We start from the raw sequence: 22,821 nt of genomic DNA on the forward strand, positions 1-22,821 counted from the left end.
TCGAATAATTATGGGAAATAAGATCCTCCTTTGGCAAAAGTTAAAATGTTCAATAAGATCTTAGGAGGTAATAAAATTTTGGATCATTGATAATCTTTCTCCCCCTAAGGCAAAAATCCGGAAAATATATGAAAATCATATGCAGTGATAAATTTCAAAGTCACCGAGGCAGTATGGTTCGGTACAACCGAGAATGATAGCAAGCTTGTGGGAGAAATCGGTTAGACTGAGTTTCCCAGATCGGTGAGACCAAGTTGCAATGAAAATCAACTCCTTATGTGAAAATAGATAGAAAATATCCACAAACTTTGAAAAAGAAACTTTCCAAAGATAAAAAGGAAATAAGAGAGAACATATTTTTTTTGGAAATATATACATACATATAGATGAGAGTTGAATGGTTCCAAGAAAGCATGCAGTCAAAATGGAACCATACAAGAATATCCATCTAGATGTTGGGCGGTGACTAGGTCACCTATATTAGAGTATATTGACTTGAGGAGTCAAGCAAGAATGCTTGATCATAGGTCATACTCACTGTTAAGCGCAAAGTGGGGTTACCAATTTTTGATTAAGCTTTTAATGTATTCATATCACTTGAGTTTCTTTACCTCATGTCTTGGTCCAAAGCTTTATCAAGGATATGAGTACATACCTTCGAATGATGTAGATGACGTGACATGTAGGTGAACTAGTTGTGGATGCTCAAAGTTGATGAAGATCATCTTGAGTTGGGAGCTATCCATGTAGTTTTGGTTCACTTTTCACCTGCATGGTTAGTCATGCAAGGAAGAACATAATATATCCAAATAACATGAGTGAATTTCATCATCATATAATCGTCAAGGTTACGATTTTGGTGTCTTCTTCCTCCATCTCCGAAGAAAGAGATTGTTGATACTTGGCTATGTCAAGATTGCTTTTGATCTTTGTTGATGGCAATCTTGTGGAGTTTATTTCTTCCAAGTACCTACAAAAGGTTAGATGCAATACAAGGGATCATAGTTTCCAAGATATAAGATGGTGTCAAATCAATAGCAACATGGAATAGACAATCAAGCTCATGCCTTGGATGCATCCGAGTGAGTCTAGATCAAGTTTGAAGCATCAATGGTGTTCAACTCACTCCTCAAATTACAAAACACTTTCTCATCAAGTGGTTTGGTAAATATATCAGCTAATTGTTTGTCGGTACGAACATGCTTAAGATCTATATCTCCTTTACCAACATCATCAAGAATGAAGTGATGTCACACTTGAATATGTTTTGTTCGAGAATGTTGCACATGGTTAAAGACAATTTTAATATCACTTTCATTGTCACACAATAATGGAACATTTTTAACATGAATTCCATAATCCTTAAGAGTTTGAGTCATCCATAGTAATTGCGCACAACATGATCCTACAACAATATATTCAACTTCGGTAGTAGATAAAGATACCGAGTTTTGTTTCTTAGATGACTAAGACACATGAGATCTCCCAAGAATTTGACATGTACCCGAGGTGGATTTTCTATCAACCTTGTCTCTGGCATAGTTCGAGTCGGAATAGCCAGCAAGATTAAAAGAAGATCCCTTGGGATACCATATGCCAAAGTTTGGTGTATGTATCAGGTATCTCCGATTATTTTAACAACCAATAGATGGCATTCTTTAGGTGCCGCTTGGTATCGGGCACACATACAAACACTCAACATGAAATCAGGACGGGAGGCACATAGATATAGCAATGAACCAATCATTAATCGATAAACTCTTTGATCAACCAGTTTGTCCTCCTTAGTGAGGTCAATATGTCCACTAGTAGGCATGGGTGTTCTCATACCTTTGCACTCTTGCATATTAAACTTCCTGATTAAGTCCTTAGTGTACTTGGTTTGAGAGATAAACGTACCATTGTTTGATTTTCAATCCAAGGAAGAATTTCAGCTCGCACATCATAGACATCTCATACTTCTCTGACATCAACCTTCCAAATTTCTCACTAAAATGTGGGTTAGTAGAACCAAAGATAATATCATCCACATATACTTGGCACACAAATAGTTCACCATTAACTCTTTTAGTGAATAAGGTTGCATCAATTTTACCATTCTCAAAACCCTTTTCAATGAAAAACTTTGTTAGGCATTTGTACCAAGCTCTAGGGGCCTGTTTAAGACCATATAAAGCTTTACGAAGTTTGTAAACATGATTAGGTTTCTTGGGGTTCACAAAGCCGGGAGATTGTTTGACATAAACCTCCTCCTCAATTTCACCATATAGAAAAAGCACTTTTGATATTCATTTGGTAAAGAGTAATATCATGGTGATTGGCATAAGCGATAAGAATGCGATTGGCTTCAAGTCTAGCAATGGGGGCATAAGTCTCACCATAGTCCATACCTTCGACTTGTGTGTATCCTTGGGCTACGAGACGCGCCATGTGGCGTACAACTTGACCATCTTCATCTTGCTTGTTCTGAAACACCATTTTGTACCGGTGATGTTGTGCTTATCTTCAGGCTTTTCAACAAGTGTCCACACTTGATTCCTCTCGAAGTTGTGTAGCTCTTTGTGCATGGTATTTACCCAATCTGGGTCTTGAAGAGCTTCTTCTACCTTCAACGGATCAATGCTAGAGATGAAAGAGTAATGCTTGCAAAAGTTAGCTAAACGAGATTTAGAGCGAGTGATTCTCCCGGTTTGTATGTCATCGAAGATTTTATTCAACAGATGATCTTTGTCCACTCTTGGTCGAACTCGTGACAACTTCTTCTTGTTGGATGGTGGAGCTTATTCATCATCATATTCTTGCACGATGTCGTTGACAGTGTCATCTCCTTGAGGTGGTGTTGACGAAGATTGAGGTGGATCACCATGATGTACTTCTTCCTCTTCTTCATCATGTCATGTACCGCTTGTGGATGCCTCCATGTCATTTTGTGGTTCGTCTTGACGCGAAGTAGGAGCTTCCACTTGAATTGATGAAGTACTTTCCTTCACTTCCATGGGACGAATCTTGCCGATAGGTAAATCTTGGATGGCTTCTGAAGGTTCCTTATCTCCTACATCATTTGGAAATGGTTCGACTTGTGAACCATTAGATTCATAACACTTCACATCTATCGTCTCTTCAACTTTTCGAGTGAAGCTATTGTAGACACGGTAAGTGTGAGAGTTTGATTCGTAACCGAGTAGGAAACCTTCATGAGATTTAGGAGAAAATTTAGAATGACGATGCTTATCAAGAATGTAGCACTTGGAGCCGAATACTCAAAAGTATCCAACTTGGGGTTTGTTACTGGTGAGTAGCTTGCATGTTGTTTTACCTAGAAGCTTGTGCAAGTAGACTCGGTTTATGGCGTACAAGCTGTTTCCGTGGCTTCTTCCCAAAAGTGTCTCGGCATCTTGTATTCGTCAAGCATTGTCCTGGCCATTGCTACTGCAACAAAAGACCTTCCAACGGCGCCAGAAATAGGAGTGTTGCTTGATACTCCTCAGCAACGGCACCAGGAATCCTTCAGCTGCGGCTACGCCTTAAGGGACTTCCTAGGCAAGTATGCAAAGGATTTCCCCCGTGGCCTTGGAGCCTTGCGTTGGTGTTCCCTCGAAGCAGAAAGGGTGATGTAGCAAAGCGGTGGTAAGTACTTCCCTCAGTTTGAGAACCAAGGTATCAATCCAGTGGAGGAGTATCTCAAGATCCTGCACAAACACAAAAACTTGCTCCCAACGCTATGAAGGGGTTCTCAATCCCTTATAGATTGTTTGCCAAGTGAGAACTGAAAGCAACAAAGTAACAAAGCAAAGAAAAAGCGGAGGTGTAAACTATGGATGTGAATATACCCGGGGGCCGTAGTGTTTACTAGTGGCTTCTCTCATGAAAGCAAGTAGACGGTGGGTGAACAAATTACTGTCGAGCAATTGATAGAACTGTGCAAAGTCGTGACGATATCTATGCAATGATTGTTTCTATAGGCATCACGTCCGACACAAGTAGACCGATACTTTCTGCATCTACTACTATTACTCCACACGTCGACCGCTATCTAGCATGCATCTAGTGTATTAAGTCCATAAGAACAGAGTAACGCCTTAAGCAAGATGACATGATGTAGAGGGATAATCTCAAACGAATGATGGAAATCCCATCTTTTTACCCTTGATGGCAACTACTTGATGTGTGCCTTGCTGCTCCTGCTGTCACTGGGAAAGGTCACCACATGGCAGAACCCAAAACCAAGCACTTCTCCCATTGCAAGAATCATAGATCTAGTTGGCCAAACAAAACCCAAAACTCGGAGAGACTTACAAGGATATCAAATCATGCATATAAGAAATCAGCAAAGACTCAAATATATATCATAGATAATCTGATCACAAATCCACAATTCATCGGATCTCGACAAATACACCGCCAAAGAAGATTACATCGGATAGATCTCCATGAAGATCATGGAGAACTTTGTATTAAAGATCCAAGAGAGAGAAGAAGCCATCTAGATACTAACTACGGACCCGTAGGTCTGAAGTGAACTACTCACGAGTCATTGGAGGGGCGATGATGATGATGAAGAAGCCCTCCAACTCCAAAGTCCCCTCCGACAGGGTGCCGGGAAGGGTCTCCAGATGAGATCTTGCGGAAACTGAAGCTTGCGGCGGCGCAAAAGTATGTTCGAGGCTCCCCTGATTTTTTGCGGAATATTTGGGAATTTATAGGCCAAAGACCTAGGTGATGGGGCGGCCAGGGAGGCCACAAGCCTGCCCACCGCCGCCTCCCCCCTGGTGGCGGAGTGGGGGCTTGTGGGCTCCCTGGAGACCACCTGGCTTGGCCCAAAAGCCCCCTGGTCTTCTTCCATTCGGGAAAAAATCATTTCGGGGTTTTTCTTCCGTTTGGGCTCCGTTCCGAAATCAGATCTGAAAAGAGTCAAAAACACGGAAAAAAACAGGAACTGACACTTGGCACTGAATTAATAAGTTAGTCCCAAAAAAGATATAAAAAATGTACAGAAAACAACCAAAGAAGACAAGATAACAGCGTGAAACCATCAAAAATTATAGATACGTTTGAGACGTATCAAGCATCCCCAAGCTTAACTCCTACTCGTCCTCGAGTAGGGAAGTGATTAAGAATGAATTTTTGATGCTTTCATGCTACCTAGCATATGTGTCCTTTGTAATTCCTCTTATGTGACGTGAATGTTCAGATCCATTAGATTCAAAACAATAGTTTTCTATTGACGTGGAAACAATAATAATTCAAGCAAACTAGCAAAGTAATCATGAACTTTCAAAATAATAAGGCCAAAAGAAAGTTATCCCTACAAAAGCATATAGTCTGGCTATGCTCTATCATCATTGCGCAACGAATTTAAATCATGCACAACCCCGGTATTGGCCAAGTAATTGTTTCACACCTTTACTTTCTCAAACATTTTTAACTCTCACGCAATACATGAGCATGAGCCATGGTTATAGCACTATAGATGGTGTGGAATGTAGTGGAGGTTGCAAGACAAAAAGGAGAAGATAGTCACATTAACTAGGCATATCAATGAGCTGTGGAGATGCTCATCAATAGATATCAATGTGAATGAGTAGGGATTGCCATACAAATGATGCACTAGAGCTACGAGTATGTGAAAGCTCTTAAAGAAAACTAGTGGGTGTGCATCCAACTTGCTTGCTCACGAAGACCTAAGGCAATTTTGAGGAAGCCTATCATTGGAATATACAAGCCAAGTTATATAATGAAAATTTCCCACTAGCTATATGGTGGTGACAAAACGAGAGACCCTCAATCATGAAGATCATGGTGCTCAATATGCACAAGTGTGGAAAAAGTGGTAGCATTGTCCCTTCTCTCTTTTTCTCTCATTTTTTTTATTTGGTGGGCTCTTTGGCCTCTTTTTTTGTGGGCTTTTTTGGCCTCTTTTATTTCCTCACATGGGACAATGCTCCATTAATGATGATCATCACACTTTCAACTCAAAACTTAGAGTAACGATGACTCTATATGGAATGCCTTCGGTAGTGTACCGTGGCAATGATCTAGCATGGCATAGACATCAATGGAAACATCATGCTAGCTATCTTACGATCATGCAATGGCAATGTAAACGTGGTGGCACATATCATGGTGGTAGTTTCATGGCAATATATCTCGGAATGACTTTGAAAAAGCCATAATAGGTAGGTATGGTGGCTGTTTTGAGGGAGGCTAATGGTGGGTTTTGTGCACCGGCGAAAGTTGCATGGCACTAAAGAAGATAGTGATGGTGGAAGGTGAAAGTGAATATAAACCATGGACTCAACATTAGTCATGAAGAACTCCTATACTTGTTGCAAAAGTTTTATTAGTAATCGAAACAAAGCATTCAACGCATACTCCTAGGGAAGGGTTGGTAGGTATAAACCATCACGCGATCCCGACCGCCACGCAAAGGATGACAATCAATATACTAATCATGCTCAGATTTCATCACATAGCGGTTCACCATACGTGCATGCTACGGGAATCACTAACTTCAACACAAGTATTTCTAGATCCACAACACCTTACTAGCATGACTTCAGTATTACCATAACCACAACTCAAAACTAATTGAGATGAATCAAACTTCTCTAACTATTCAATGCACATGAAGGCGGAATTTTTCGTATCCCTTTGGATAACTAACCCTTTTGAGACTATTTTCAAAGCATAGATCAACTACCAAGCCATGCACCGCTACGCTCTAAAAGATATAAGTGAAGCACATGTGAGCTGAATTGTCTACCAAAAGATATAAGTGAAGCTCGACAAAATCACAGTGTGTGCATGTCTCTCTCTCTCTATGTGTGCAGCGAGGATGATTGTGACACAAAAAAAATAAAACACTCCTATGATACAAGACGCTCCAAGCAAAAACACATAACATGTGGTGAATAAAAATATAGCCCCAAGTAACGTTACCGATGGATTGAAGACGAGAGAGGGGATGCCTTCCCGGGGCATCCCCAAGCTTAGGTTTTTACGGCATCCTTGAATCTCTTGGGGTGCCTTGGGCATCCCCAACCTTGAGCTCTTGCCACTCTTTATCTCTTTGTCCATAAGAACTTCACCCAAAACTTGAAAACTTCACAACACGAAACTTAAACAAAAACTCGTGATAACATTAGTACAAGAAAGCAAACCACCACTTCCTTAGGTACTGTACCAAACTTAAATTCTACTTGTGCTGATGTAGGGTTACTGTACTTTCAATCTTCCATGGCTAATACCGCCCGATACTATCCATAGTTTCATCAAAATAAGCAACCAACACAACAAAAACAGAATATATTAACAGCAGACCAGTCTATAGCAATCTGTATATTTCGTATACCTCTGGTACTTCAAAAATTCTGAAACATTACTACAGTCTGAATAATTTGCGTATAAATCAGCATCAAAAAGAATCAACTCAAAAGCTCTTACAGAAAAAAAAGAAAATTCTTTTCGTGAGCAGAAAGTTTCTGTCTTTTCCAGCATGACCAAACGATCACCCCCAAGACTAATCATAACGGTTTTGCTTGGCACAAACGCAAAAAGAAACACAAAAAACACAATCATAACAGAATTATGAAAGTGTGGAAAACACAAAACATAAAGAAAAATGATAGATTCATTGGGTTGCCTCCCAACAAGCGCTTTTGTTTAACGCTCTTAGCTAGGCATTCAATGATGCTCTCACAAAAGACAAGAATTGAAGTACAACGAGAGCATCCTAAAGCATGTGAAAACCACATCTAAGTCTAACATACTTCCTATGCATAGGCATTTTTATAGGAAAACAGATTGTCAAGACAACCAATAGTTACCATATGCAAGGAAGAAGAAAGAGACAAGAGCAATCTCAACATCACGAGAGGTGATTTGGTAACATGAAAGTTTCTACCAAAATATTTTCCTCTCTCATAGCAATTACATGTGGGATCATATTCAAATTCAATAATGTGACTATCACATAGGATATTCTTTTCATGATCCACATGCATGCAAAGTTGACGCTCTTCAAAAATAGTGGGATTATCATCAACTAAAGTCATGACTTCTCCAATCCCACTTTCAGTATTGTTGCAAATATCATATTCATCATGAGGTTTGAACAAATTTTCAAGATCATAAGAAAGATCATCACCCCAATCATGATTATTGCAACAAGTAGTGGACAAAGCAAAACTAGCATCCCCAAGCTTAGGGTTTTGCATATTTTTAGCATGATTGTCACTAATAGGATTTATAGTGAAATCATTGCAATCATGCTTTTCATCCAAGGAGCCCTCGTGAATCACTTCATGAATTTCTTCCTCACAATTTTCAGATTCACGCATCTTACACAAAACTCCAAAGAAATAGTCAATTGCCCTCAACTCAATAGCAACTTGTTCCACACGAGTGGGTCTCTTAAAGAGACTAGCAAGTGGATGAGGATCCATATCAGTAGATTTTCAGCAAGCGAAGATGCAAGCATATTGAGGGCACATGGTACACAAGCGAACAGAAAGCAAGCGAGAGAAAAGGGCGAACGGAAAAAGGCAAATGAAAACGGAAAATGTGAAGTGGGGGAGAGGAAAACGAGAGGCAACTCGCAACAAAAGTAAATGCAAGAGAAGAGTTTGTGAGACCTACTTGGATAGATCTTGTTTTCTCCTCCCCGGAAACGGCGCCAGAAATACTTCTGCTACTGCAACAAAACACCTTCCAACGACGCCAGAAATAGGAGTGTTGCTTGATACTCCTCAGCAACGGCACCAGGAATCCTTCAGCTGCGGCTACGCCTTAAGGGACTTCCTAGGCAAGTATGCAAAGGATTTCCCCCGTGGCCTTGGAGCCTTGCGTTGGTGTTCCCTCGAAGCGGAAAGGGTGATGTAGCGTAGCGGTGGTAAGTACTTCCCTCAATTTGAGAACCAAGGTATCAATCCAGTGGAGGAGTATCTCAAGATCCTGCACAAACACAAAAACTTGCTCCCAACGCTATGAAGGAGTTGTCAACCCTTTATAGATTGTTTGCCAAGTGAGAACTGAAAGCAACAAAGTAACAAAGCAAAGTAAAAGCAGAGGTGTAAACGATGGATGTGAATAGACCCGGGGGCCGTAGTGTTTACTAGTGGCTTCTCTCATGAAAGCAAGTAGACGGTGGGTGAACAAATTACTGTCGAGCAATTGATAGAACTGTGCAAAGTCGTGACGATATCTATGCAATGATTGTTTCTATAGGCATCACGTCCGAAACAAGTAGACCGATACTTTCTGCATCTACTACTATTACTCCACACGTCGACCGCTATCCAGCATGCATCTAGTGTATTAAGTCCATAAGAACAGAGTAACGCCTTAAGCAAGATGACATGATGTAGAGGGATAATCTCAAACCAATGATAAAAACCCCATCTTTTTACCCTTGATGGCAACTACTTGATGTGTGCCTTGCTGCCCCTACTGTCATTGGGAAAGGTCACCACATGGCAGAACCCAAAACCAAGCACTTCTCCCAATGCAAGAACCATAGATCTAGTTGGACAAACAAAACCCAAGACTCGGAGAGACTTACAAGGATATCAAATCATGCATATAATAAATCAGCAAAGACTCAAATATATATATCATAGATAATCTGATCACAAATCCATAATTCATCGGATCTCGACAAACACACCGCCAAAGAAGATTACATCGGATAGATCTCCATGAAGATCATGGAGAACTTTGTATTGAAGATCCAAGAGAGAGAAGAAGTCATCTAGCTACTAACTACGGACCTGTAGGTCTGAAGTGAACTACTCACGAGTCATTGGAGGGGCGGTGATGATGATGAAGAAGCCCTCCAACTCCAAAGTCCCCTCCGGCAGGGTGCCCGGAAGGGTCTCCAAATGAGATCTCGCGGAAACGGAAGCTTGCGGCGGCGGAAAAGTATTTTCGAGGCTCCCCTGATTTTTCGCGGAATATTTGGGAATTTATAGGCCAAAGACCTAGGTCAGGGGGTGGCCAGGGAGGCCACAAGCCTGCCCACCGCCGCCTCCCCCCTGTTGGTGGAGTGGGGGCTTGTGGGCTCCCTGGAGCCCACCTGGCTTGGCCCAAAAGCCCCCTGGTCTTCTTCCTTTCGGGAAAAAATCATTTCGGGGTTTTTCTTCCGTTTGGACTTCGTTCCAAAATCAGATCTGAAAAGAGTCAAAAACACGGAAAAAACAGGAACTGACACTTGGCACTGAATTAATAAGTTAGTCCCAAAAAAGATATAAAAGGTACATAAAACAACCAAAGAAGACAAGATAAGAGCGTGAATCCATAAAAAATTATAGATACGTTTGAGACGTATCAGCCATCTCTATGAGATTTCGGTTCTTACTCTCAACAACTCCATTTTGTTGAGCTGTGTACGTCGCTGACAACTCATGTGAGATACCTTCTTCATCAAGAAAGGTATCCACATTAGTGTTCTTGAACTTCGTTCCGTTATCGCTTCAAACTTTCTTGATCTTCACTTCAAATTGATTTTGGGCTTTCCAAGCGAAGTTGTTGAAGATATTTTGTACCCACGACTTATCATCCAGAAAGAATACCCACGTAAATCTGGAAAAATCATCAACAATGACTAGACCATAAGAATTTCTACCGAGGCTCTTGTAAGCGTTGGGACCAAAAAAGATCCATCTGAAGCAGCTCGAGTGGCCTTCTTGTAGTCATGATGTCCTTCACGGATGACTTCCACCAACTTGCTTTCCTGCTTGACATGCACTACAAAGTCTATCTTTATCAAAGATAACATCTTTAACACAAATAATATGATCAACTTTGATAAGCCTGTCAAGGTTACGCATACCTACATGTCCTAACCTTCTATGCCATAACCAACCATTAGAAGATTTAGCAATAAGACATGTACATGATTTGGATTTTTTAGTGAAATCAACAATGTATAGATTACCTCTACGAAAACCAGTAAAGACCATGTTATAGTTATCACGACGAAACACTTGGCAGTCAACTTTCGTAAATAGCACATTGAAACCAAAGTCTGCTAGTCTAGATACGGAAAGAAGATTGTAGCCAAGAGATTTAACAAGCATGTCATTTTGAATAGAACTATCATGAGATATGGACACCTTACCAAGACCAAGTAACTCACCCTTGGAGTTCTCCAAAGGTCACATACCTTCGAGGTCCAGGGTTTGGTGTCATCTCATGGAACATGTCTTTATCTCCATTTATGTGATCGGTGCATTCACTATCAAGAACCCACTCCTTTCCTCCGGCCATGTAGTCTCTAAGGTTCGCCATAAGACTAAGGTTTCTCATGGTCTTCTCATACTCGATGTCAAACTCCTCATATTCTTCGTAGTAGCCATGCTCCACATTGTCATCGTCGGACGAAATGTCCTCGTCATAAGAAACAAGAATTTCATAAGAATTTTGACTATGACAATATTCATATTTATGCATGTGAATGGCTTCCATAATGACATTGTTAATGGTAATGACATCTCCTTTAGCACACATGAGGTCACGAAGCTCAAATAGACATTTATCAAAATTAGGATCGGTTGGCTTCATTTTGTGAAAGGCAATGCATTTATTGAAAATGATCTCAAGATTTTTCAGTTAATAGTCGGGATATCTTTTCTCTTTGTATTTCCACAAAGTATAAGCACACTCAAAAAACTTCAATTGATTAAGCACATTTCTTGGCAGTCCTCTAATGATTAGATTTACAGTTTTAAGATTACCAAGCATATCAAGTTCTTCATCATGAGAAGGATGTAAGGGATCAATGGAATGCTCATAGGGATATTCAACATACTTGCGCAAATGGAATTTATCAAATATATCAAGCATTTCATCTTTCCATTGTCTATAATATTCCCCATCAAGAATAGGCACTCTACAACTAATATTCCCCAAACTAGGCACATCCATCTTCCTCCAATGGTGTTTAAACCAAGGTTTTTGAGACCTTGCTCTGATACCAATTTTGGGATCGATAGAAGAGGTGTCTAGAGGGGGTGAATAGACTACTTGCATAGAATTGAAATCCTAGCCTTTTCACGATTTAGTGGTTGGCAAATTTTAGCAATTCTAACAAGTCTAGTGCACCCTACACATGCTAGTCAACAAATATGGCAGCGGAAAGTAAAGACTTTGCACATGTAGTAAGGAGTAGAGTTTAGGAAGATCAAATGTGAAGAAATTGACACGGGGATTTTTTGCATGGTTCCAATAGGTGGCGCTATCGTACATCCATGTTAGTGGAGACTTCAACCCACAGAGGATAACGGCTGCGAGAGTCCACAGAGGGCTCCACCCACAAGGGGTCCATGAAGAAGCGGCCTCGTCTATTCCACCACAACTTCCGTCCACACAGGACTAGCCTCACTCACGGTAGATCTTCACGAAGTAGGCGATCTCCTTTCCCATACAAACTTCTTGGTTCAACTCCACAACACGGAGTAGGAGGCTCCCAAGCGACACCTAACCAATCTAGGAGGCACCACCCTCCAAAAGGTAATAGATGTAGTAGAACGATGAACACCTTGCTCTTGTGCTTCTAAAGATAGTCTCCTCAACACTTAATCACTCTCTCACAGATTTGGCAGGGGTAGGAGAGATTTATCTTGTGGAAAGCAACTTGGAGAGGCTATAAATCAAGGTTCAAATGGTTGGAATGGAATCTCTTGATCTCAACACATGAATAGGTGACTCTCTCTTAGAAAAAATGAATCTGGCAAGTGTAAGTGGGTTCTCAGTGCTTCCCCTACGAATGAGAGGAGGTGGAGGGGTATATATAGGCATCCCCCAGAATCCAACTGTTACAACATTATTGCCCAACTCGGTGACACCGAAATGAATCTCGGTGGTACCGAGTTGCACTAAATGTGGCAACTTTTGAATTATCGGTGAGACCGATATGTAAATCTCGGTGGTACCAATATGGGTGTCCTAGACCAGTTTCCAAAACTCGATGAGACCGATTTCAAACCCAGAAATTCTGATTCTTGAAATCTTCTCAACAAAAAGTTGGTCACTGAATCTCGGTGGCACCGATAGGAATGTTGGTGGTACCGAGATGGTAGGGTTTGGCATAGGTTCTATCAAGTGTAAAATCGGTAGGGACGAATGGTAATTGTTGGTGGCATCGATTTTGATGGTTTGGGTTTGGACAGAGATATTTTGTGGGAGAATGGCTGAGTATTTTGGTGGCTACTTCTAAGCACTTGAGCAACCAATTCATCATAATACCTCATCGCCTTTTAATAGTATTGTCTTTTCTATGGACTCAAAGTGATTTCTCACAAAGTATAAAATGAAGAGTCTTCTTGCTTGAAGCTTGAGCCAATCCTATTCCTTCCTTCATCAAGGGGCTTCTCCTCACAATCCTTAAGCCAAGGCTCTCTGTGGACTATACCTGAAATATACTAGGTAAAAGTGTTAGTCCAAGAGACAATGTATGTTTTCATGAATTATCAAAACCACCAAGGGAGCATATGTGCTTTCAGAATTAGTATACGAGTATGCAGGTACGCGACGTATGGGTATTGCCTTCCCCTATCCATTCCTAGCTTACCCAATGAATATAATTTTCCCATTTATAATTCCATAAGTATGCATTTCTCCAAATCTTACCCTAATAGGGTTTGTACCACAAGGTTCACGACGAGTGGAGAGTCTATTGGGGAGACTTCAACAGGCTGAAGCCTACCCTCCATAAGCCCAATTGTTTTTACTAGTACCATTTTTACTCAGACACTTAGTCAAGCTTTCATGTCTCAACCCATATGCTCCACATTTCCACGGTTGTCACACACATACATGCATAGCCGCCAGGAGGAGTGAACACGGGGATTGTACCACGGACCTCCAATCCTAGCGAGTAGACATGTAGCAAGTTGCAGCTAGCGGCCAGCAAGGCAGTGTCATGCGCCCCATGCGGCCACGCCCACGCCCGGGCTATGGCGCCCTCCCTGTTCTTGAAAATCGGTAAAAATCGAGTAGATATACGTGTTCCAAGTAGTAATTCGGGAAATTTTAAGTATATTTGGGTAAAACTCTTGAGAGATAATGCCTAGATCCAAACTTTCGTTCAAAAATTGATATTTTAAAAACATCCATCAATCTAAGTATTAGATATTACATGCTTTAAGTAGCAATTAGGGAATTATTTAGTTTATGGACAAAAGGATTGAGAAACAATGACTATTTAGCTAGACATATCTGATTTTTAATTCAAAATTGATATATTTTCAAAACATTTATAAAAGTTCTATTAAATAGTACTTCATCCGATCCATAATAACCGTGGCAGTTTTAAACTAACTAAGTTAAATTTTGAATGGGAGCCGGTACATGTTTTTAGTAGTAATGTGTGAAAGTTTGAGATAATAGTTTTGCTCTTTAAAAGGCTATATAGTTTTTTTATTATAACTGAGCACACCATTCATTTTCTTGCTAGATTCGCCACTATTCACGACAGCAGGTCTATTGTCATGTTGGCATTCCCCTGCATCATCCACCGGTCCCATCATCCCACCTAAGCCCGACCATAAAATCCAAAGATCGAAACCTGGACCGTATAAACCGAACTAAAATAGCTTGTCAAAACTACAAGACCCAATTAAATTTAATCGGGGCGGTCTCCTTCTCTAGATGATTGAATAATCTAGATAAAAGGGCTTGGGTAGGGAGATCCCATTTCCCCCTTCTTTTCAATTTAGTAGTGGATGTCCTTACCAGGATGCTTGCTAAAGCTGCCAATAGCAATTTAATTGCTAGTGTCTGTCGTGAGGTCTGTCCTCGGGGCATCATTTGCCTCCAATATGCAGACAACACCATCCTACTCTTGGATGATGATGTCACTCATGCAGAGAACCTTAAAATAATTGTAACCTACTTTGAACAAGTCTCTGGTATGAGGATCAATTATTCTAAGAGTGAACTGCTCCCTATCGATATGGATAGTGATAGGTTTCAGCTCTTCCTCACTGTTCTTGCTTGCAGTGGAGGATTCTTCCCTATTAAATATCTAGGTATCCCACTGCATTATGACCGGCTTAGGAGAGAAGATATACAACCTCTTATTGACAAAATTATGAAAAGGATTGATGTCTGGAGAGGTAAGCTTCTTTCTTACAAAGGCACAGTTATTCTTATCCAAGCGTGTCTTGCTAGTATTCTTATTTACCTTCTATCCTTCTTCAAATTCCCCAAATGGGCCATTGAGATGTTCAACTCTCAGATGGCCCACTGCCTTTGGAATGATTTGAGGGACACATGAAACTTCACCTTGCTAACTGGAGACTAGTTTGTATCAAAAAAGATTTTGGAGGTTTAGGAATTGCTAATCTTCAAGATATCAACCTTTGCCTCTTAGGCTCCTGGATTAAAATATACTATGAGGGAGAGGGAAAACCTTGGAAAATGATCGTTGATCATAAGTACATGGATGTTAAACCTAACCTCTTCTTCCCAAATCCTAACCATGCTACATCCAAATTCTGGAAAGGTCTGCAATCTATCTTTCATGCCTTAAATTTGGATACGAATGGAAGATTGGTGTTGGTGAAAAAATTAGATTCTGGGAAGACACCTGGCTTGGCACCTCCCCCCCCCCCTAGCAGTTCAATTATGGCCTATTTACACTATTTGTAATGACTCCACTAAGTGTGTTAATGAGGTGTGGGATGGTCACCGGCTGAAACTTTCTTTTAGAAGAAACTTTGATAGTAAAATGATGGAACAATGGTACCAATTAGTTGAAATTGATGGTAGCATTACCTTCAATGCTAACCCTGACTCCTTAGTCTATCAACTTCAAAATAATGGCAAATACTCTACTAGTTCTTTGTACTATGTTATCAATTTCACGGGGGTGTAGCCAGTCTTCATTCCTAGTGTCTGTAATTTAAGAGTCCCTCCAAGATTCATGTCTTCCTCTGGATTATTTATCATAATAAACTAATGACTAGAGATAATCTTAGGAAAAGACACATTATCAAACCTCTTGATTGTGTTTTCTGTAAGGAGCATGAATCCATCACACATCTCTTCTTTGAGTATGTGGTGGCAAAATTTGTATGGTCTTTTATCAAAGAACAGTTCCAGGTTGATGTTGGGGAAACTTTGAATCTGTAGCTAGATTTTGGGTCTTCAACAACAAAAAATCCGCTTTAAACACTGTTACTTCTAATGCTTTATGGGGGCTATGGAAATTTAGAAATTCTATGATCTTTGACAATACTCTTTGGACCTCTGTTAAACAGGTCTTGAGGCTGATCTTGAGAATGTTAAAATCATGGATTATCCTGTCCCCCAAGCTGAGTGGTGCAAGACTCGAAGCCTTCTCACTCCAATTAGCCAAATTTCTTCAACGTCCTCTCCTGCTCACCAGTGGCTAAGCTCAAACACTGCTGATGATGCCGCTGAAGACCCCAGGTGCCAAATTCAGACCTTCAATGATGGCTGCGCTACACCACCAACGAACAAATGCGATGTTGGGGGTGAAATGACAATATTTAGCCCAGTGTCGACCCTGGATGTTTGCTGGTCTCCACAAGCTGTGATGACGCCCCAGTGAAGATTGTGAAGCCATCCCAACTCCAACATGCCTTTGTTGTGTGATTTGCTTTTTTCATTTCCTGTCTGTCTTAGTTAGATTCGTTGGATGTAATAACTTCAGATAAAAGTTTGTTTTCCTTTGCTTTTCTGCTGAACTACCCCTCTTAGTGGGTTGATGTTATAACGTTGTGGTTTCATTGATGAAAAGGAACCGGTGAGAAAAGGTTCCCTGTTCTTTTAAAAAAAATCAAGATAAATCGAATTAGCACAATTCTCTATATGTTTATGACACAATTGTTGTTGAATACACCTACTACATGCACATGTTTGAACTCTGAATTTTAGTTGCATAAACAAATACACATACCTCACTGTCAAAAAAAAAAAAACTACACATACCTGTTGTCCGAATTCTACTTGCGTAAGCATGTACTGTAACGAAATTTAGTTCATTTAGTTGGAGCCAGACACCATCGTGTAAAGACCAAAGATCGAGTAGTGAGAACCAAGAACCGAAATAATTCCGGTCGTCAATTATTGAAAACAAAATTCTTAAAAGACCAAAAAGAATAATAAACCGAACCGAGCTAACCAATAAGACCAAACGCCCGGGCTTAATACCACCTCCCATTGACAATGCTCAATACAAAAGCAATCACCCATACCAGGGTGCGAGCAGTGCAGCCCGCAACCCCGCGCAAGGTCACCGGTGTGGCAACTGGAGATGCTTCGTGCACATTCCCCGACGAGGTATCAAACATGGCGTGTGTCGGGGTCGTGCAGCCGGCGGCGAGACCCACGGAGGCGCAAGGCCTGACCCAGGCGACGAAGGAGCATATATAACCACATCCGCACGGCAGCAGGGGGCGCTAGGGGTGTAGAGCAGCGTCCTGCGAAGTCTCGCAAAAGCACCCAGCTAGTACGAATTACTCTAACACACTCTGGTCCAGCTAAAACATATTTTTCTCGTTTTGAACTGAAAGCGGGGCGGATCGGGCGCCGCTCTGCATCCCTAGGCGGCGCCTCCCCCTCCCTGACAACGGAGAAGGTGCCCTCTGCAGGAGCCTGCGTACCAATGGTGATGAGGGCCATGCATGAGCCCACTCATCAAACACATATTAAGACGGCTCAAAGGGAATGCAACCCCTCTCCAATAAATTCATTTGACATATACAAACATGGGGGCCTTCGGTTACCCCCTTTGTAGATCAGTTACATGGATTTCAGTGTTACAGAAGAAAGTTTTCAGATTGTGACCTTCCCCTTCTAGCTCCTAGCAAAAAGAATGCTTGTAATCTGATACCCCCCTAACCGGTTTTCAGCTAAGTAATGGCATATTCGACAAATATCATGTCACGGTAATCTATAAGGCCTGAAAATACAGCAGTTGAAAAACACAAAATTAGCAGATAGCCATATTGGAATACTCATTGGTAGTCAAGCATCACATTCTTACAACTTACTGACCTTTCACTGAACCATACTATCAAGCGTGTCTCTGTACGTAGCCAAGTTCTGCATAAGAGCCAAGTTTCAAACACACATATAAAAACACTACAAAGCTAAAGAAAAATTCAGAAAAATAGAAGCCTTAAAATTAAACAGTCATCGGGTATGAACTTAATACCAAACTTATATATAATGCAGGAGATATGTACTGCAACTGAAGATTCTATATAAAGGTTAGTACGTCTTCTATATTAAGGTTAACAGTGTAAGCAAGAGTGACAATAAAATGCTATTAGAAAGTTTTCGTGCAGAAATGGAAGCTATCACTTATCGGCATCAAATGTTAAGGCAGACCTTACTTCAACCAAATGCTTCTACGCCTTTTGGTTTTACATTTTAAAATAAACAATGCCATCAATCACAATGCTTACACTGAATAATGTATCAAATCAACTTTATAGTCAACTTGATGTCTGATTGAAATCATGTCGCTTGAGATTATTCAGATCCAGCCACTAGGGCAGTTATATACATATATTGGTGTCAATCAGTTTGTTTTAGTATATACTGCAGATACAAATTGTTTTATGGAGGGATGGGAAATGGAGAAGACCCTTACCCTTGTATAAGCATAAACACTTGCTTCAGAAGGTCCCACTGGGCTCCCCCGTCTAATAAACTCACCTTCCTTAAATATGTAGAGCATAGGAATGCCTGTTGACAACTCGAGGCTGATTACCTAGAGCGAAGAGTGTCGACCCCAATTTCAGCATAATGCAATGAGAAGCCAAATCAAAAGGGGGGTGGAATACAAACTATTTATACAAGAATAGATCACCTCCTGAGAAGTCAATTTGTCTAGATGCATTATGATTGATCGAAGCGAGTTTGCATGTGCAGCAACCATCACATGCTTTCCAGCCGTGAGATGGGGAACAACCTATTAGACAACCACTTCAAAGATTAGGTAGGAAGTATAACAACAGTTGCAAAGTACAAAACAAACTACAAAAATCAGTTTAATACTCCCTCCGTCCCAAAATAAGTGACTCAAAAGTGACTCAACTTTGTACTAATACTTGTTTGGTCAAATATTTGATATCAGGTTGGGCAGTTCTAAGTTCTAACAAATAGAAACGAAATTAACAACATATATTGCATTATAGTCTTCAGCATAGCTTTTGATGTTCGTGATTCAACTTATTTTTCTTTCTTTAAGGCTCATATCATCGCATAGAGAGTGAATATGCACAGTGTAGACATCCTTACCTGATCTTTGAAATAGGAAACGGCTCTGTCTGCACACATCTCTAGGCTCTCACCATTAGGGGGAGGAGTGTCGTAACTACGGCGCCATTCATGAACTTGTTCTTTGCCAAACCTGTCTGCAGTTTCTTGCTTATTGAGACCTTGCAATTCACCATACCTGGAAAATGCCATGTGGTCGTTTTAAGTTGCTATGCACATTACCTGATTGGCAAACTAGAGCATAATAACAGGGGAGAAACTCTTACATCCGTTCGTTCAGTTGCCAAGCTGTTATGACAGGAATGGACTGTTCTTTTGTATCTTCACTGTATATCTGACTCCAACTTTGAGCTTGTTCGCTCTCCTTATGCGTGATGATTGGAACCTGCAGAAACATAAACAGTCCCCTCAGTACAATTGCCCATGACAGTGGATATATATATGTCACTTTTATTAAAGCAAAGACAAACAACCTTCTTGCGCCGATGCTGCATCATGGCAAGCATTGCAGTCATCTGAGAACGAATCATCGCCGACGTAAATATTACATCGATTGGAATATTGCATATCCTCTTACCCGCCTCGATGGCCTCCTCCACGCCCTTCGGTGTCAGGGGCACATCGACGCAGCCAGTAAACAGATTCTTCTCGTTCCACATCGACTCACCGTGCCGGATCAATATAAGGGAACTCTCACCTACATTCAGAAAACAAAAGGATAACAGCTTTATGGAACTGCATCTATGTGCTGAAAAAAAAGTCTATTCTAACAATAAACTCGTGAGAATTACTTGATTTCTTGGGGCTGTGGGCACCCTTGCCATTCGAGGGTAGGTGAACCGGGTCAATGACTGAAGACTGGGAGCCCGATGCACAAACCAGACCCAACTTTCTGTTGCCTGAGCAGCAACTTCCAACTGAAACCAGACGCACATTGGCTCTTCCCTTGTCCAATCTAGAGCTCTTGCCGTCCCACCGGTGGGATTGTGTGGACACTATGGCATTGTGAGATGTAGCCGCTGCCATTCTGATTCCAGCAAAATACAAGCAAACAATTCATCAGTCGGCTGCATCTGTATACCTGATTCGCAGCTAGGATTGTGCAATTCTTGATTTTTCTTTCTGAAGCGAGCAATTCTTGGATGAACAAATTGACGCAATAAATCACAGCTCAAACTGTGCAGCCCAAAACAATAGCAATGAACCTCTTCTTCAGCCGCAGTTCTTTCAGAAAGAACAGACCGCCCCAAGGCCGGAGATAAAGAAAGCTTTCAGAAAGAACAGACCGCCCCAAGGCCCGAGATAAAGAAAGCTTTCAGAAAGAAGGAACCGGGACCTCAAGTAAGCGCACCTCAAGAACCCAATGTGGAGGCCTCGCTGGAGCGCTGGAATTGACGGGCTCGGCGAAACCAAGTGGAGGGGAGGTCGTCGGAGAGATCTAGGGCGGCGGGGGCGAGAGGGCCGAGGACAGCAATGAGAAAATCGAGGAAAAGCCTGTCCCCGCGCGCTCTTCAGTTCTTGTTTGCGCAGGCGCGTGGGCTTGTTTGGTTCTGTCTTGTGTAGATCGAGGGGGGAGGCTCGCTGGTTCTGGTTATTTGAAGGAGGAAGAAACGGGCATTGCCCTGTTGGGAGGGACAATGGGAAAATAGGGGTTGGAGCAAACTGGCAACGACCGTGTTAGGGTTGCTATTACCACGTGAACCGCGTGGAACCAACCAGTGGCTTTGTTATCCTTTAAAAAAATGGCATTAACCGCGTCGTCATGGTCACCACACCTTCCTCCTTATCACCCTTGCCGCCGTAGTGACACCGCCGGGCAATGCCCGTGGCGGTCGGTGAAGGTGGAATCATCTTCTCGTGTGCCTCTCGCCTCCTTCGTTCCAATCTTGTTGATCTCAACCGGAGCTTCGGACTCGTCGCCATGTGGTGCGTGCTATGGTCATCCATTTTCCCATGACGCGTGCAGTGTTGCACGAGTGCAACATTTAGTAGGACACCTCCGTGATGTCCCTTCGCTACGAGCGATAAGTTTGGACGATCGACAACCATCCGTGTAGCTGCAGTGACCATCTTTCTGCATTGCAAGCGTTGTTGGACTTACTTCAACCATAGTATCGACTTGGAGCATCGGGCATGGGCTTGCTTGCTGTGTGACAACCTCAACGGCTTGCATGACGATACCCTCCTCTGCTTCAAGCACCTACAAGCTTGCCCCGAACTCAATACATCCTTCACCATTCATGTGGATGAGGCCGATGGTACCTGATCGTCTGCACGCAATAGCATGAGGCAAAAACCTGTTCGATATCAAGGTTAGATTTAATATTTGAATTTCTCAACCATCCAAACAGCGAGTATTTGGGTTATGCAATTCCTCGACAACGTAGTCGCGTGTGTTTACGTTGCCCGATTATCCTAGGATCTGTTTGTACGAGGGTCTCCTCATACCTTGTATCGTTCAGTCTTACCTCGTGTTTGTGTTATACGTATAAAACAGGACAAAAGCCTATTTCAGAAACAACGGTCTTTGAGCTGTTATTGAATTCGCAGTATCTTCGTTCAATATTTTCTTTAATGGAATCTTCGTTCAATTTTAAGTTGGACAGAGAGGAGGGTGTACGTGTATGATACGATACGAGCTATGTATGCATCTGAACACGAGCTCAAAAATGAAGACCCACTAGATTATTCAGAATTTGAGATGCTCTCCCTCGCCTTGTTTATCCGCGGAACCACCACCAGCTTTGTGAGTTGTGCTGCGCAGCTGGACGTGTGCTCCAGCTCGAGCCATTTCCCATGACCAGCATCTCTTGGTTCACCAACTGCCAACCTGTTCCATTCTTCCTATCCCACGGATATTCTCCTATTTCCCGAAGATTCGGGGAGCGCACCTGCAACTTGTGGCGTTCCGAAATTGGGTCGTGCGTGCACACATGTCACAAGCTTTCGAGCTTTTGACATGGCTGGCCTCCAACGGTGACCAGACTGGACGAGAACATCTACAGCCCAATCTTTCAAACCTTTTTAAAACATCCAAACAGGTTGTTAGGTCATAAAAATCCGACCCAAATGGGTCTCTTAAGTCGGTTTAAACACGCAGGCTGACCGAGATCACATTTTCAACCTTAATATGGACGGATATGGGGAGCCTGAGTATGCCCGCCACGTCGGACTCGACACCCCGACCCTACCTCAAATTGCATCAAATCCCCAAACCATTCCTCCTCCTCTCGCCACCCGTCAACATTTTCCGCACCTGACCCCTCGACATCCGGTGCCCTTGCTCTCCATCCTTACCACCTGCCCTGATCTGTTGCCGTGATGTCTTCCACCTCGTCCCGACCGCCGCGACGGAGACGCAGTCCGCCTCGTTCATTGGTGGCCCTTCCTACGCTTCATCTTGCAAGCCGGAGGACATTGCACGTAAGCTGCACTGTCGTCGGCAGCGACAGAGGGGGTTGGCCACACATGTACAAGCAGGCGTCGTCAACGAGGTGTCTCCCCCGGCGCGTCGGGCTCCCCTCACCCCATCCATGCAAGCGCCGACGCGGATTGTGTTGTCCGGCACCG

The 22,821-nt window shown here is 42.1% G+C and overlaps 1 protein-coding gene across 1 annotated transcript; it reads right to left on the minus strand.

Moving 5' to 3' along the window:
* Positions 1–17,703: 17,703 nt before the first annotated feature.
* Positions 17,704–20,860, minus strand: LOC123407892 (2,3-bisphosphoglycerate-dependent phosphoglycerate mutase 1-like). Its single transcript, XM_045101132.1, has 9 exons — positions 20,603–20,860; positions 20,043–20,278; positions 19,725–19,948; positions 19,518–19,636; positions 19,273–19,429; positions 18,842–18,943; positions 18,623–18,742; positions 18,022–18,069; positions 17,704–17,926 (listed from the first exon to the last, which is right to left on the minus strand). The coding sequence occupies exons 2-8, from the start codon at positions 20,275–20,277 to the stop codon at positions 18,025–18,027; spliced, it is 1,002 nt and encodes a 333-aa protein (XP_044957067.1). The 5' UTR covers position 20,278; positions 20,603–20,860; the 3' UTR covers positions 17,704–17,926; positions 18,022–18,024.
* Between the last annotated feature and the right edge of the window lie 1,961 nt (positions 20,861–22,821).

This window comes from Hordeum vulgare, chromosome 7H, assembly GCF_904849725.1.
Source record: "Hordeum vulgare subsp. vulgare chromosome 7H, MorexV3_pseudomolecules_assembly, whole genome shotgun sequence".
In the NCBI taxonomy this organism is placed as follows: Eukaryota; Viridiplantae; Streptophyta; class Magnoliopsida; order Poales; family Poaceae; genus Hordeum; species Hordeum vulgare.